Source organism: Lates calcarifer, unplaced genomic scaffold (genome assembly GCF_001640805.2).
Source record: "Lates calcarifer isolate ASB-BC8 unplaced genomic scaffold, TLL_Latcal_v3 scaffold_36_77, whole genome shotgun sequence".
Lineage (NCBI taxonomy): Eukaryota > Metazoa > Chordata > Actinopteri > Centropomidae > Lates > Lates calcarifer.
In genome coordinates, this window is record NW_026118158.1 from 277,927 (window position 1) to 295,768 (window position 17,842).

A 17,842-nucleotide genomic window follows, 5' to 3' on the forward strand; every position below is an offset into this window, starting at 1 on the left:
TCATTTATGTCTTTTATTTGTTAATGAATATAAGTGAGTGTAAAACTGTTTCCTGTTGCTCAGAGTGAAATCACCTGATGAAGATCTGTGAAGAGGCTGAACCTTCATCACCGCTCTGTTAATGACCTCCTCCTCCTCTTCTGTGGTGGTTTAATGTCAGCATGTGTTGACAGATCAGAACCAGCAGGAGGCAGCAGAGTTTAAATCTGTTACCGTCATCATCAGATCTAAGATGATTTTTATATTTTATTATAGAAACCAGGATCATTTCATATCAAATATTTTCTATCAAAGACAAAGAAGAAACGTTTTAAATCCAGTTTCCTGTAAAAAGATGAAAAGAGTCTGAAATTATTTTTTTTATTTCTGACAAAAAACAGAAACTGAAAAAAGCTGAAACAGAAAGTTTCTTCTGGACAAAGAAAGAGGAGGTTTATCTGAGAGGAGCAAAGCTCTGAGGAGGAGAGGAGAGAGGAGAGAGACGAGGAGAGAGGAGAGGAGGAGAAGACAGAGAGGAGGAGAGAGACGAGGAGAGAGGAGAGGAGGAGAAGACAGAGAGGAGGAGAGGAGGGAGGAGAGAGACGAGGAGAGAGACGAGGAGAGAGGAGAGGAGGAGGAGAGGTGGAGGAGAGAGAGGAGGAGAGAGGAGAGGATGGAGAGGAGGGGAGGAGGGGAGGAGAGGATGGAGAGGAGGAGGAGGGGAGGAGGAGAGGAGAGAGGAGGAGGAGGAGGGAGGAGAGGAGGAAGATAATAAAGCAGAAGAAGTGAAGCGTTGAGGAGGAGGAGATCTGAGGCTTCACAAACTGGACCGCCCCCCCCCCCCCCCCCATGTTGGACCGGTGACACGGCGCCGAACAAAGAGGGATTGTGGGAAAAAAGCAGCAGCACGGCAGCTTGGTCTCTAAATCCTCCAGACTGAGCAGAGACCAGTTTAACATAATCCCCCAAAACACCCCCCCCCAGACCTCACCCCCCCGCCCCTCCAGCTCAGCTCTCTACACACACACTGCAGCACCTCCACCCGAGATCTGCAACCACAACCAGAACCCAGACCAGGTCCAGGGTTTGTCTCAGACTGATCTGTGACCTCACTGATCCAGTTTCTTTAAGGCCAGTTGGTGATGGGGGTCCATGAAGGACAGAGACCAGCTGGACTGGTCCAGGTCCAGGGTCCCTGGTCTGGTTCTCAGCTCTCAACAAGTTGGAAAACTGGTTCAGGTTCAGGACCTGCTGTGATGCCATGAAGGGGGCGGGGCTACACCTGTGCAGGGCTCAGGGTTCTGGTTCATGCTGTGGTGGGGGGGGGACTGGAGGTTCAGATCTGACAGCTTCCTGTAGAGTCAGTCCAGTCTCTTCAAAATAAAAGCCTCATCCTCTAATGATGAGTGACAGATCAGAGGACGCCGACTGACCCCCCCTCCCCCCCCCTTCTTCTTCTTCTTCTTCTTCTTCTTCTTTTCAGTCGCTGATTAAAGTTTTTCAATTTGATTCGTTTTTAATCTTCGTCTTTTTGTTACAGGATTATTTCTTTTTCTTTTCCTCCTCCTCTCCTCCTCTCCTCTCTCTCTCCTGTCCTCCTCTCCTCCTCCTCTCCTCCTCTCCTCCTCTCCTCTCCTCCTCCTCCTCTCCTCTCCTCCTCTCCTCCTCCTCCTGTGGTTAGTTTTCTGTTAGCCTGTGGTGATGCGTTCAGGTGCCAGGAGGAGGAGGAGGGTTCAGGGAAAGGTCTAACCCGTTGGTTTACACTGAACCAGAACCAGAACCCAAGACATGAACCTGGACTCAGGTCTTCTCTCTGGATCTGATTATTTTCAATGATGGTTAAAGACCTGTCTGGTCTCTGATGGAGGATCTGGATGGAGGATCTGGATGTGGATCTGGTTTCTGTGCAGTGATTTTATTCTGAGTCTGAGGTGTGCTGATGTCTGGTGGGCAGCTACTTTAAATGCTAATTCTCCTGCTTTCCATCCTGTACCCGAACACATCAGCTCTAACTGCCCCCCCACAGAGTGACCACTCGGCTGTCAGCCCCCCCCCGAAACACAAACACCACGTCTGTCACATGACAGACGAGAGGTCAGGCGTGTTTGACGAGTTCAGAGGGAGAGAGGAAGGAAGACGGTGTTTAGATGGAGAGAAGAAGAAGAGGAGGAGGAGGAGGAGTCTCAGTGTGCAGCTAATGGCCGTCTGTCTGTCTGTCCACCCCCCGGGTTTCTGTGATTGGAGGCCGTCCTGCAGGGAGCCCCAGGTGATTCTGGGTAATTCTGTCCAGGTGTGATGAGACGTGAAAAATCCTTCACTTTCAGACCTGATGCTCGTCCTGTTATTAACCCTTTAATACACACACACACACACACACACACACACACACTCAGGCAGGTCATTACAGGCTGTTGCAGGAATCAGCAGACAGTCCATTAAATCGTCTGTCTGAGTCTGATTCACAGGTTGGACCCCCACAGAGACGACAACTCGTCTCCTTCACCAAGGACAAAACACACACACACACACACACACACACACACACACAGAGTCTGGACTCAGACCTGGGTTCTGTGTTTGGACCTCAGACCTGACTCAGATAAAGAACCTGGATCATGTGATCAGTCTGATCAGAACCAACAAGGTCAAAGGTCAAGTTCTGTTTCCTGTTTGAAGATGTTCACGTTAGAGTTTAACAGAAACATTTCAGACCTGGAACAGCTCCTGGTTTTCAGACCCTGTCACAGGAAGAAGACGATGGTGATGAACAGGTGTGTGAGTGTGATGCTGCTGATGACCAGCAGGGGGCGGAGTTTATCCACAGGAACATGGAGACTTCAACAAGAAGAAACAGGAACATTAAAGCTTCATGTGGAGAAAAACCTCCTGACTCAGCCCTCAGTCCAGACTGACAGGTGACTCACCTGTGTCACTGCTTCACACATCACCAGCTGGAGGAGGCTTTTATTCTGAAGGACAACATCATGAACCTGTCGACAGGTGTGTGAAGGTTCAGAGCTGATCCACCTGAGGTTACCTGGTCCAGATGTTTCCTCAGGTGGAACCAGAGCAGTGATGGTTTTCCTCTCTCTCTCTCTCTCCATGCTCAGTGGTTGTCGAACGCCCGGTGGTCTCTGCATTTATTCATGGAGCCTCTGAAACTTTAATCGTCAGCTCCATTAATCTGTGGCTGCGCTTTAAAAGCAACAATTAAAGATTCATCCCCCCCCAACTGAAATATTCATGTCTGCTGATTCACTGGATGAAGGAGGAGACAGAGAAACACAGGAGCTGACATCACTTCCTGTTCTCCAGCTAACCTCGCTAACGTTAGCATCAGAACATTAGCTGAGTGTTCACTACTGCTGATGTGAGGAGCAGCCATCTTGGATTCTTCAGACTTCAGAGAGGAACCTGAACGCAGCATTGTATCAGTGATACCAGCTTTTAGCAATGAATGCTAACTGGTACTAATGTTAGCTAACCTAGCTAATGTTAGCAGTAGCGTCAAAGTTTGTTTTTCTTCATTGGTTTAAAGCTGCAGTCGTTTCCTCTTCCTCGTCACAGTGAAGCAGGAAAATGACTCTGAACAGTTTCTGGACTCGGATTGGCAGCATCTGGAAAACAGGAGAGACTGGACCAGGTGGACCAGGTGGACCAGGAAACAGGAAGTCAGACTGACCAATCAGGATCAGAGTGATATTAACAGTAATAATAATAACAGTAATAAGACTGATACATATGAAATGTAACAGCAGGTGCTGAACAGGATCACCTGGCTGATCACCTGTCACTGACTCCTTCATTTAGAAAACAGGATTTAGGGCGCCCCGGATCGACTCCTGGTCCGGCCGGATCTTTACTGTGTGTCATTCCCCCGCTCTCTCTCCCTGTTTCCTGTCTCCTCTCCACTGTCCTGTCCATTAAAGGTGAAAAAAAAAACCCCAAAAAAATAACCTCTGACCCCTGACCCCAGTCCTGAGCTTCAGTCCTGGTCCTGGTCCTGGTCCTCTGTCTCTGAATGGGAGCAGCGTCCACATACTTTTGGCCTCGCGCCGCTCCCCGGGCTCTGATTGGTCAGGACGAAGACACCGTGTGTCGGAGGCTCCGCCCAGCGGGGGGCGCCCCGGCAGCAGAGCGGAGTGAGCCGGTGACCACAGCAAACGCTCCTCCCGCGGCTCCAACTTTACCTCCGCTTCTTTGTTCGGTTTGTGTCGGAGCCGGTTCGGTTCAGAGCTGCAGAGGAACGAGACGAAAGTTCGAGTCCCGGTCCAGAGAGAGGAGAGGAACCGAGGGAGACCCAGAGACCCGGAGACCCGGAGACCCGCTCCTGATGCGGACTGACGCCGGGGTCCTGAAGTTCCAGAGCGGCGGGAGGATCCGGGGTACGGACGCGGCGGGGACCGGGTCCTGAGCTCCTCCTCGGTCTGAGACTCAGTTACATAAGAGAGGACGGAGGTCCTGGATGAGAGCTCCGGGACTCGGACTCAGGACTGAGGAGTTTTTTAGGACGCACATGGACTGATCCAGCTCTCGGTCCTGGATCTCTCTGGTTCTGATCCGGCTCTGATTCAGAGAACATGAAAGTTTGGACCAGTTCTTGGAGCCGGACTCGGATGGTTTCTCTCATGGATTATTGTCCCGCTGCCTGCTGGGAAACCCTCTGTGAGAACAGCCAATAATCGATCCGGACTGAGTGAACCCCCTTCTCCTCAGACTGTTTGATGAGTTCTGGTGCTGGTTCTGGTTCCTGCTGAAGAGAAGAGACGCGGATGTTCGCCGGGACGCAGCGCGCCGCGCCGCCGCACATGGAGCGCTCCGGGCGGCCGCTGCTGCTGCTGCTGCTCGGCCTCCTGCTCCGGCTCTGCTCCGCAGTCACCGACGACCGCATCATCTCCGACCGGTACGCCGTCTACTGGAACAGCTCCAACCCCAGGTAAGACCCGGTCCACAGCCGGTCCAGACCCGGTCCAGGGTCAGAAAATAGCGATTTAATCCAAACACGCGGAGGTGAAAGTTTCCTGTGATTTAAAGAGAAAGATTCAGAAATGATTCAAATTCACTTTAAGTTCAAATCTCAGAGAAAATAAATGAGATTCTTCTTCATTAAACTGAAGGTTTTTACTTTAGTGAAATGAAATCTGAGTCTCTGAGAGAGAAAACAGGAACCAGGAGAAAGTGGACCAGGTCCAGTCAGAGACTCAGAAACCGGATCAGCTGCTTCATACAGTTTGTTTATTACATGAAGAATGTTCATATTCTTCTAAATACACAGGTTTCTGTGTGTGTGTGTGTGTGTGTGTGTGTGTGTGTGTGTTTGAATGAGTCTGTTCTTCATCACAGCTGAAACTCTTTCTGCTTCTAATGAGTAAAATCATGAGAATATTAACGAGCAGCTGTTCTGATCATTGATCGGTTATTGATCGGTTATTGACCGATTTGTTTCAGTGAGTTGTTTCTTTGTGTCAGGAGCTGGAGGAGCAGGTCTGATCAGGTCTGACCCTGGATCAGTGTTTGACCTCTGCTGTCAGTGAGCTCTCTGTCCTGGCCTCTGATTGGTTGGCTGCGGTCTGAACCGTCCAATCAGAGGCGGCGCTGCGGTCGGTTTATTGTCATGTTGCAGGTTTTCATTTCAGAGGAGAGAGAAGCAGATCTGAGATCAGTCAGTGTGTGTGTGTGTGTGTGTGTGTGTGTGTGTGTGTGTGTGTGGTCCAGATGTGTTTCCAGCTGTTTTCTGAATCTTCTCTGAAACCTCGTGTTTCTCTGTGACTGAGGATGAAGACCATGGTGACGCTCGAGAGCTAAACCTCGCTCTGTGTGTGTGTGTGTGTCTGCTCCTCTGTTTGTTTGACCTTTGACCTGTGATGAAGGACCTCACTGTGTCTCACCTGCTCAGGTAGAAACAGGAAGTGAAATTAAGAAATTAAGTGAGATTAACTGTGACAGAACCACATCAACAACACACACAGTCAGTGGGTGAAAAGTACTCACAGTACAGCAGTAACTGTAGTACTGTGAGTACTGTAGTACTGTAGTACTGTAGCACTGTGAGTACTGTAGTATTGTAGTACTGTAGTACTGTGAGTATTGTAGTACTGTAGTACTGTAGTATTGTAGTACTGTAGTACTGTAGTACTGTAGTACTGTGAGTACTGTGAGTACTGTAGTACTGTAGTATTGTAGTACTGTAGTACTGTAGTACTGTAGTACTGTGAGTACTGTAGTACTGTAGTATTGTAGTACTGTAGTACTGTGGGGGTCTCAGGTGTTTTCTTTCTGTTGCTGTTAGCTCTTTATTCACATCATCAGCCTGTCGCTGCTTCATACTCTGTAACTGTAACTGACTGTAACTGTAACTGTAACTGACTGTAACTGTAACTGACTGTAACTGTAACTGACTGTAACTGTAACTGTAACTGACTGTAACTGTAACTGACTGTAAGTGGATCAGAGTCCAGAGAGATTCTGAGGAGAAATAAAGAAATTATGAAAAATAAAAATCAGATTGATCAATTGAGCTGCAGAGAAATCACGACCTCTGACCTCTGACCTCTGACCTGAACATGTGGGGATCATGTTTTCCTGTCCTCCTGTTTTCTTGCTGTTGGTTGAGTCTGATTCTCCTGACTGAGCGAGCAGCAGTTTGTCCCTGTCCTGTTGCCGTAGACCTCTTTAGCACCGTCCTGTTGTTGTGAGAGTTTGTGCTGATGTTGGTCGATGCTCTCTGTAGACCGAGACTCTGTAGACCGAGACTCTGTAGAGACCGAGACTCTGTAGACCGAGACTCTGCAGACCGAGACTCTGTAGAGACCGAGACTCTGCACAGACCAAGACTCTGCAGACTGAGACTCTGTAGACCGAGACTCTGTAGAGACCGAGACTCTGTAGACCAAGACTCTGCAGACCGAGACTCTGTAGACTGAGACTCTGTAGACTGAGACCCTGCACAGACTGAGACTGACAGACTCAGACCTGCTGCACAACACAAACCCCCAGAAATGTTAACTTCATTAAGGTTTTCCTCAGAGCAGGACCCTGCAGGACCAGGTCCTGCTGGATTCAATAAAAACCAGCATGTGAGCTCATCCTGAATGAATCCACTTCAGACTGATTGTGGTCCACAGCCTCAAACTCTCACCACAAACAGAGAGAAACCAGCGAGTGCTGAGGGTTTTTATCTTTAACTGATCCTGAGTCAGAGCAGGACGGTGCTCAGCAGCGAGATCAGGGTCAACTGTGATGAACAGCTGTGGAGGAATCAGAGGTTTTCTAAATGTTCAGAGGATGATTGATTTGATTTAATTTGATTTGATTTGATTTGATTTGATTTGATTTGATTTGATTTGATTTGATTTGATTTGATTGTTGGAGCTGTCAGTATAAATAATGTAAATTCTGTGTCAAAGTGAAGATCGATCACTGATCAGACAGAGAGGATGCTGATGTCCTGTGACCTCTGACCTCTGACCTGTGACAGGTGATGGACAACGTGTTGTTTCACGTATAAACGTCAGATTGTGGTTTGTTTTAGTTTCTGAGAGAAAAGTTGTGACTGACTTTTTCAGTTGTTGATGTCGTTTCTCTTTTTATCCTCGTCAGTTTCAGTTTTGTTGTTGATGAACTGGTCTTTATGTGGTGAAGCAGAGCACCTGAACGCACCGTCAGTGTTAATCTGAGAGTGGAACTAAACTCCTGTTTCTTCTGATTTAAACTCGACCAAAGGTCAAACACACACAGAGTGAAATCCTCTTCTTCTTCATCACCTGGTTATCACCTCTTCATCACTTGTTAAACAGCTGATAAGGACTCGTTATGTCTGATTAAGCAGCTCATTAACTCGTTGACTCGTCCTGCAGATTTCTGTTTTTTATTTCTGATCAGTTTCTTCAGATTTTCTTGCATCTCTCTCGCTCGTCTCCGTCTGCGCTGCTGGAGGAGAAAATGGCGGACGGTTTTGTTCAGAGTAAGAAACAGAAACACACAGCTGCAGCCGCCATTTTGTTCTGCTTCTTAACTCGGAGGTCAGACCCCCCCACTCCTCCTCCCTCCTCCCCTCTTCGTCCCACTAACCCCCCCCAAAACCTTCACCCCGACCTGCAGCAGCCGGGCGTTGCCTCGGCCGGACGGACTGAAACACATTCTGATTTATTATCTGATCAGAAAAATAAAAATCTAAACTCCTCAGAAACTGAAGGATTCTTCTCTGCTGATGTTTTGTTTCTTATTTTCCCTGAAGACAGATTTAATGTCTCGAATTTAAAATAAAGTTCTATGGGTTTGAACGTCATCGTCTTTAAACCTGAACATCTTCAATTGAGTCTTAAAATTACATTTGAATTTAATTCAAATTTATGTAAATATTTCTGAAACTAACAGAGAAAATGTATTTTATTTTTTTGGCCAAAGGAAACCTGAGATAAAAAGTCGTGTGACTGGATGAATTGTGGTGAATTTATGATGGAGATAAATTTATCATTTTTGTGTCACAATTAAAAATTCATTTAGAAATGAAATGAATGATTTAGTAAATTACAGAGCAACAAATAAAATATAGATTCATCATTTGGTTCATTAATCCTGATTTTAGAACAAACGTCTTTCATTTTTCTTTATTTTTAACCAGAATTTTTCACCTTTCAATGGATGAAACTTTGTGGAATCTGTGCGAATATTTTGCGACAGCAGTTTTTGAGTTTTAGTTTTCCAGTCTTTAGTATGAGTGTGATGTGGATCAGAAACCCGTTCTCCATCAGGTCTGAAGGTCTGTCGAGGTCTTTCTAACCTCTGTGTTCAGATCCAGTGAGATGTTTCTCTGCAGCAGTCGGGTCCTGGTTTCTGGTTTTTGGGATCAGTGGTGAAAATTCACTGAGCTGATGTTTAAACTCCATCTGGTCTCAATCTGCAGCTTCCAGACGTCAGCGAGCTGAAATCAGAATCAGAGACAGTTTTCGTCTGTGGTAACCAGAGGATCTCAGACTTTCACACAGAAACAAACGTCTGGTTCATTCAACCAGTTCACATGAAGCTGATTAAACTCTTTACTCCAAAGTCCAGTTTGTTGGATGAGTGTAAATCGTACGGAGGTGAGGTATAAAAACCTTTGTGTTTTATTCCGAACAGTAACGAGGAGAACGGAAGAAAAACCTCAGGAAGAAACTGCGTTCAGACGTGAAAGATGAACACATCGTAAACATGCGTCGACTGTTCGTGTAATTACTGTCGTGGCCAGAAGGAGGCGTCAGGAGTTTAAGTTGAACTTTGACCTTTTCAAGAGATTTCAATCCACAGGTTGATTTTCACAGAAACAAAGTGTCGGACAGGAAAGAGCTGGAATATTTCACCAGGAGCGAAAACCACCGAATAATGACGTGATGAGGTACAACAGAAAAGATGTGACGCGACAAAACGACGTAACCTGTGATAGAACAGCACAAAGAGACATGACGCAGTGTTACAGGATTTACTGCAGCGAGCGGAACCACAGTTTGAAGTGACGCAACAACGTGACGCAACGTAATGATGTGAGATTGCAACGTAATAATCTGACGTAAAAGAACAATGTCACGTGATGTTCAGTCTGGTTCAGGTCAGTCTGGTTCAGATCATTAACTCTTTACTCTAATAGAGACAGGCCATAGCTCCAGGTAGAGTGTCAAATCTTGTCACCACTTTCCGCCACTGAGGATGACGATCGGTTGTCTAGTGACGGTGAAAGTGGCGGTGCGTCCATCCATGATGGCGGTGTACACGAAGCAGCACACGTCAGAGATGACTGTTCTGAGGTTTTACCTGACCGAGGTCGCTGTGGGAGAAATCAGGGAATCCCTAGGAGAGTTTCTGGACGTGGTCGAGGCAGCAGGGGTGGAAAAGGTAACACGTTAAAAAGCGGTGGGTACAATATGTACAAATCAGATGAGTAAATCTACTCCCATCATAAACTCTGGGTCATATTTACAGTTTGCCTTTATCTCTAACCACCTCCAAACTACAGCCTTTCAGAAACAGAAATGAAACAATAAATAACTGCGGCGCCTGAAGAGTTAAATCTGTTTCTCCTCTGGTGGTTGGATCTTTAATTTCAGGTTGTTTCCAGGTGTGTAGGTTACATGATGATGCTGCAGGTCACATGATGAGTTTGACCACTGGTTCTGGTGTTATTGGATCATTGTGGTGATTCATGAGCAGAACTGAACCTTTTGATTCATTCAGCTGAAAACAGTTTTTTCCTGTTTGCTCTTGTTGTTCCTGGAAGCGTCCGTGTGTCTGTCGATGTGTTTCTGTCAGCGGTGATGGAGCCGAGCAGGAAACACGCCTGGGTTTTTACTTTGGTGTTTTTTCGGACGGACCAATGGCGCGGCAGCGTGGCGTCAGCAGGGAGAGGTTTCTGTCAGAGCCGCTCCTCCAGTTATTTTTATATTCTCTCCTCCTCGTGTCTCAGCACTTCATCATGCTTTCTGCTCCCCGCTCATGCATTTTAATGCCTGACCCACATTTCATTGGATCTGCACACACACACACACACCACACACCACACACACACACCAGGGAAACTTTGAAGTCCTGGCTCTTGCACACAGAGGAGGAGGGGGGTGAAAAGCTGCAACCTTTCACTGTTTTCTGATGAAACTGGGCCTGAAAAGCAGCAGAGAGCGGAGCAGGTCAGATCAGGAGAAACAAACTCTGAAGGTTTAGTTTGAGCTTTGTTTCACTGTTTCAGTCACGGAGCAGGAACCAGTCTGACGTTTGGCTGAATCCTCATTGACCCAGGACAGCGTTAGCCTAGCTTAGCACAGAGACTGGGAGCGGGGGGAAACTGTTAGCCTGGCTCCATCAGAAGAGCTGAGCTGAGCAGTCAGTCTCTGATCTAAGATCAGATCAGCAGAGCTCAGATGGTAGAAATCAGCTTCTTTATTCAAACCACAGGATGAAAAGAATCTCAACAGACGGAGCTGATGTTCCTCTGATGTCAAACAAACAGCTGCAGTTTTTCTCTTTGCTGTTTAAAGGTAAAGAGCCTGTTTTAACAGGATGAGAGCAGAATGAGTCTGAACCTGCTGCAGGATTATTTCAGTCCAGGAATCACAACACGTCTGCTGAAACTGAGAGATGAATAATTTAGTCTGATCGGCCAGAAATTCACACAAAATAAAATCAGTGTTAAATTTAGTAAAATCCATGTTTAGACTGAAAAATAACTGAAACACCAACAGAAGTGAAAACAGAAGAGCTGTGCAGACGGTTTGAATCAGTGAAAACAGATATTAACACATTAACAAACCTGTTATAGAAGCTTCATCTGTGCTGATCAATAATCATTCAGACTTTACTTCTATTTTACGCAACATTAAAGAAAAACCCAGATCGGATCTTATTATTACAGCTCTGTACCCCCCCGTCCTGTCCTCACAGACGTCCGGAGGAGAAACACACCTCGTTTATTTCACCAGATTAAAACGTTTATTTTTGTTCCAGCATTGAATAAAACAAACGACATGTTAAAAAATCTTTTCTGTGCATCAGACGTCACATGGGTCTGAATACTTTCTGTTCAAACATAAAGTCAAAACGCTGACTAACAGGGACCTGAACTCACCGTTCAGGCATTAATGAGCTGAATATTCACAGGAAGTGATTTCAGTTCATTGTCTGCTGTAAAACCTGAAGATCAGCTGTTTGCAGTTCATCCTGTGTCAGAGCTGTCGGCTGATTCCTCCTGAAAAACAACTTCATTGTTTCTGCACGGATCAATTTTTATTGATCACATGATTAAATCCGAGCTAATCGCGGTTTTCTGGATGAGTGACGACGGCAGTGAAGGTCTCAGCAGGAGGAATCATTTCATATCATTCACTCAGTGACTGATCTTTTCATTTCTCACAGTCTGAGAAAACAAAGCTGTTCTTCATCATCAAGACTTCACATTCTCATTTGTTCATTTAATAAATGGTTCTAGATTTTTCACTTTGATATAAATAAAAGCAGGTTGGTGTAAAGTCTCATCAAATTAGGCCGACAGGAAGTCGCCCACCACAGATTTCAGTGTTAATCAGAAAGTCGTCGTATTAACATCGAACTGGTCGAGCTTCAGTTCTTCACTCTGAAAATGTGCAGATAAAATATCTGACGTTTGAAAGCTGATTTCATCTGTCGTCTGAATAAAGTTTCATTCAATGCAAAGGTTAAAATGTTTCTGGGTCACATGACTGTGACAGGAAGACGTCGTTTTGGTGATTATTGACTGAAACGAGCCGACGCACGACACTGATGATGTCACAGTGTGAGAGGAATGACACGGTGAGGTGACATCATGACGTGATGATGGTGATGATGATGATGGCGCGTTGTGACAGAGTGACTGTTTCCTGATGACCTGATGTGTCTTTGCATGATGATTCGATGATACATGACCATGTGATGTGAACGTGTGAAATGACGGCGTGACATCATGACGTGATGAGCTGACATCATGATGTGATGAGGTGACATCATGACGTGATGAGCTGACATCATGAAGTGATGAGCTGACATCATGACGTGATGTGACTGTGATGTGTTGGCGTGACGTGTTGTGAAGGTGAGTCGTGTTGTGGCGGCGTGCTGTAATCTGACGTGATGTGTGATGTCAGAGTTCAGCGTCACAGTGAAACCTGATACTGGACCACGGGTGGCCGCCGCCGCCCTGTTCATTCCATCCTGTCCTCTGATTGGTCCTGCTGGGTCTGCGGTGAGGGATCTGGAGGTTTCTGGAGCTCAGAGCAGATGGTGACCTTTGACCTGTTGGGGCGGCCTGAGATTTGAGACGTGGAAAGAAAAACAGAGTGTGAGGACTCAGTCAGTTTATTCTCTGTCTCAGACCCACAGAGCTGTTCCTCTCTGAACATCAGACTGGTCACATGTGAGTCTCTGCTGCAGCTGATTCAATAATGATGTTTCTGCCGTTTCATCTAAAATATCTGCTGCTGTTGGTAAAGTTTGCAGTTTCTTCCTCTCGCTTCAGATTCTTTCCGACGTTTGTTTGTTTAACTTGGTTTTGATTTTCGACTCTGACGGAGAATCTTCTCTCGACTCTGACAACAAAGATCAGTTTTGTTTTTGGAATCAAACTGACTTTAAACAGAAATCATCAGAAGACAAACCTGTGGAGATGTGTCGGCTCTGGAGTCGTGGTGGGTTTCAGCTGAAGGAGCAGACGAAGTGGAAATTAGTGGAAAGTGAGTTTGAGAAAAAGTGATTTTTAAATAAATTTCAGATTCAGTTTCTCAGACAGAGTTTGACCTCCTCTGATTGATCAGCTACTGATCAGAGCTGTGTGGTCAGTGGATTACAGTGATCAGCGATCAATATATATGATCATCTCATCTTGTTAAAAATGAGTTTAGAATTGTGTTAGAACACAGTGTAACGTCTGCAGTGAAATATAAGTTGTCTTTATGATCACTTATTGATTTCTGATCAGAAGTCAATATTAAAGGTCGTCATATTAAAGATCTCATCTGATCTGTTTCCAACATTCTGAACGTTCATGTTGTGACGTGACAGCATGACATGACACGTGACAGGTAACGTGATGTGACAGGTGACTTGATGTGATATTGTGATGCACTGTGACGTGATGCAGTAACCTGACGTGCTGTCGTGTCATGTTGCGTGACAGCAGTGTAACACATGAAGAAGTGATGATTGGTGCGATGTGACACGCTGTGGTGACGTGATGTGACGACACGATGCAGTGTGACAGTGTGATGTCATGTTTCACAAACACATGACAGCAGGAAGTGATGTAACAGTACGACCTGACTGGACTAGTGATTTAAAGTCACATGACACTGATGTTATGATGTCATGTGACAGTGTGATGTGACGTCACTCGGTTTAAACTGCAGGAAGGAGCTTCTTCTTCTTCATTAGAGCAGATTCATATTTTCCTGTCTCTTCAGTTTAATGAAAACAGACACTGAGGTTTCGACTGAGTCTCATTTACCAAACACATAGAACAGGAATTTGAAAATGGATCCACAGATTTTCCATTAAAAATTTTGAGATTTATGAAAACAAACATGTTAGTGTGGCTGTGGAAACATTGACTCATGTCTCTGAACATTTTGGAGACATTAGAGGATGGCTGACAGAAATGAGAACCAGTAAACACTCTGGGTCTCCTCAATGATCTGATGTTGTTTCTCAAAACTTTAAAAATGAATGAGTGAATTTTCTGGCTGAGGTTCAGTGAAGCTGAGAGAGGGCGTTCGAGGACACAAACACAGAGAGAGAGAGAGAGAATAAAACTGAGCTCATCTGAATAAGAAGGTGAAACCACATCCAGAAATACTTTGAAGTCTGACGCCTAAAGGTGCATTTCACAGAAAAAGACCAAGACGAAGCCGCTTTACTGGACGAACTGAACAAACCGAGGAGACATGAAACTAATGTTCTTCAACAGGAGGACGAGTGTGTTGAGCTACAGCTTTAAGACGACACACAGCTGTGTGTGCTGAATCAAACCTGAATCAAACCTGAATCAAACCTGAGTCAAACCTGAATCAGACGCTGAATCAAACCTGAATCGGACCTGAATCAAACCTGAATCAACCTGAATCAAACCTGAATCAAACCTGAGTCAAACCTGAATCAGACCTGAATCAAACCTGAGTCAAACCTGAATCAGACCTGAATCAAACCTGAATCAAACCTGAATCAAACCTGAATCAACCTGAATCAGACCTGAATCAAACCTGAATCAACCTGAATCAAACCTGAATCAACCTGAATCAACCTGAATCAAACCTGAATCGACCTGAATCAGACCTGAATCAAACCTCAATCAGACCTGAATCAAACCTGAATCAAACCTGAATCAACCTGAATCAAACCTGAATCAAACCTGAATCAAACCTGAATCAGACCTGAATCAAACCTGAATCGGACCTGAATCAAACCTGAATCAAACCTGAATCAAACCTGAATCAAACCTGAATCGGACCTGAGTCAAACCTGAATCAGACCTGAATCAAACCTGAGTCAAACCTGAGTCAAACCTGAATCAAACCTGAATCAAACCTGAATCAAACCTGAATCAACCTGAATCAAACCTGAATCAAACCTGAATCGGACCTGAATCAGACCTGAATCAAACCTCAATCAGACCTGAATCAAACCTGAATCAACCTGAATCAAACCTGAGTCAAACCTGAGTCAAACCTGAATCAAACCTGAATCAAACCCGAATCAAACCTGAATCAAACCTGAATCAAACCTGTAACGTTAACTCTGAGCTGCTCCCTCTGAAAGAGTGTTGTCCATGAGCAGGAAAGACTGAGCTACAGAGAGAGGCGGGCTCATCCTATAGTCACCTGGAGTGTGTCATGGAAGGGGAGGGGCCACACCAGCACCTGTGTGCTGCTGCTGTGATTGGCTGGTAGACTGCTGTCTGAGCTCAGTTGATTTTATTTACAGAGAAATGAAAGTAAGGAGAAGCATGGAGCCCAGAGTAAAAGTACAGATACTTTGACACAGATTTACTCCAGTAAAAGTATTCTGCAAAATAACTACTCTCAGAAGTACACCACTGAATCTGGGACTGAACTACACCTGAGAAACTGGAAACTATCTAACTAACAATCACTGATGATGGAGGTCCAGCTGTCGTCCTGTTGATGCTCAGTGTTTCAGCAGCGTGTGTGTTTGCTGTGTGTGTGTGTTTGCTGTGTGTGTGTGTGTGTTTACTCTGTGTGTGTGTGTGTTTGCTGTGTGTGTGTGTGTGTGTTTGCTGTGTGTGTGTGGAGGTGTAAACAGGATTAGCCTGCAGCTCAGGTGTTCCTCTAACAGGATTAGAGAGTCCTCAGCGTCGTGTTAATCCGAATTATCGACCGCTGAAAACAAAAGGTGTGTTTGTGGACGGAGCGGAGACGTGGAGGGGAGTGATTCAGGGCGGGTGGTGTTTAACCCCCCCCCGTACTCAGTGTAGTTACACCTGTGGACTGATGCCGTCTCTACTGGTCTGGGTTCAGGCTCCGCACGCCTCGCTGTGTTTCCTCCCTCGTCATTCTCCGGCTCCTGATTGGTCCTCCTGGAGGTGGGAGGAGCCTGTAGATGAGCCAGAGGGCTGCAGGTCTCGGGTTCAGGTCTCAGTGGTCCAGCTGTGGAAACATCAGGCGGCAGAACAATGAGCATGGTCCTGAGCTGCTGCCAATGTGCCCTGGAGCAGGCTGCGGTGTTTAACCCTGCTCAGCCTCCTGAGGAGACAGAGTCCTGCTGCAGGCCTCAGACCTGCTGCTGCTTCACCTGCTGCTGCTTCACCTGCGGCTTCAGGTGTTTGCGATGAGTTTAGGTAGATCTGACATAAAGGACCCAGCGGTCTGATATTGTGGAGGTTCTCCTCGTGTCCCCAAACCAGCTCTGACAAATTGAGACCTGGAGCCAGGACCTGTGCAGGAGTCCTGTGAATAGATGAGTAGATGAAGGAGAAACTGTAAAAACTTTATTGATGTTTTGACGGTTCACAGTCTGATGCTGCATTTGTAACTCGCTGAATAAAACCCAGGTCCAGCAGCAGCAGGACAGGTCCTGATGACTCGTGAACACCTGAGATCCTGTCTGTGTTGTAAAAGTCGCTCGGTTGTAAAACTTGCAGGTGAGACTGTAAACCAGTGACAGTCTCACCTGTTGCAGGTAACCTCAGAGAGGTTAGCGCTGCAGCTAAAGACGTTAGCAGCAGGAAGCAGCGTCCCTCCTCAGGTACGGGTCCTCAGCAGGTTACATCAGTTTATTCTCTGACGCCAGGCGTCACTGGTTTCTGACCGGTTCTGACTGGTTCTGACTGGCTGTGCAGACAGACAGGTCGACCTGTCGTCTGTCCTCGTGCTGTTTGTGTCTTTATGATTCCAGCAGACCTCAGGTCAGTGTATGTGTGTGTGTGTGTGTGTGTGTGTGTGTGTGTGTGATGTTATTCATTATGAATGACCTGGAATTCCTGCTCGGAGACGACTCATGAATCATTGAGATCCGACCAATCAGAGCAGCCCTGTTTTTATTCTCCACGTCATCAGAGCTGAGGCCAGACCAGGACCAGGACTGGACCAGGACCAGGACTGGAGCAGGTTCAGGTTCAGGTTCAGGACTGGAGCAGGTTCAGGTTCAGGTTCAGGTTCAGGTTCGGGACTGGAGCAGGTCATCAGCTGCAGCTCCTCTGCTTCCTGTTCATGTCTCACCTGCTCAGGTCTGCACACCTGAATGAACCAGCTCTTTACTCTCTCAGCTGGAGCCTTTGGACTCAGGTTTTTTTTTGGTAAATTGTCTGCACTAAACAGATCAATATTTTTATTGATCTGACTGATCACTGTGTTTATTTGTGTCTCTGACTCGCTGCCTTCATGAGGCCACAGATGTTTGTTGTTTTACTTCCTGGATCATTTCCTCACTGAGGAGAAACTCACTTCCTGTTTCCTCTCAGAGACACCTTCAGAATAAAGAACACTGATTATTCAATAATCGATCGTTAATTCGATCCTTCTCTAACGTCGACTGTGTCGATGAATCGACGTCGTCATGTTGACTAACAGTGAACTCAAACTAAACTGGTGTTGACCTGATGGAGACGAAAACTTCATAACTCGTCTTTGTCTGTGTGTGTGTTTCTGTTCAGACCAGATCCAGGTCCAGGTCCAGGTCTTAAACCTGAGTTCAGACTGCAGTCACACAGACCTGGTTTTTAGTTTTGCGCTCGGCATGTTTGTCCCTCTCCATCCGTCTCCATCCAGCGCCGAGCTGCGACCGGCGCCGGCTCTTTCCCTCCTCAGCTTCATTAGTGTTTCTCCCTCAGGAGGCGTCTGTGCTTAATTAATCACCAAACGCTCTCCTGCTTTTT

General features: G+C 46.1%; 1 protein-coding gene across 2 annotated transcripts in view; it reads left to right on the forward strand.

Annotated features, from left to right (window-relative positions):
* Window positions 1-1,665: 1,665 nt before the first annotated feature.
* LOC108874303 (ephrin-A2) overlaps window positions 1,666-17,842 on the forward strand; it is a 62,743-nt gene continuing 46,566 nt past the window's right edge. For both annotated transcript variants that reach the window (XR_007812737.1, XM_018662742.2), the window contains exon 1: window positions 1,666-4,915. Coding sequence is in view for 1 of the 2 variants with exons in the window: in XM_018662742.2 (XP_018518258.1) it covers window positions 4,752-4,915 (164 nt within the window). In the remaining variant the exon portion in view is untranslated. The remainder of the gene's footprint in view (window positions 4,916-17,842) is intronic.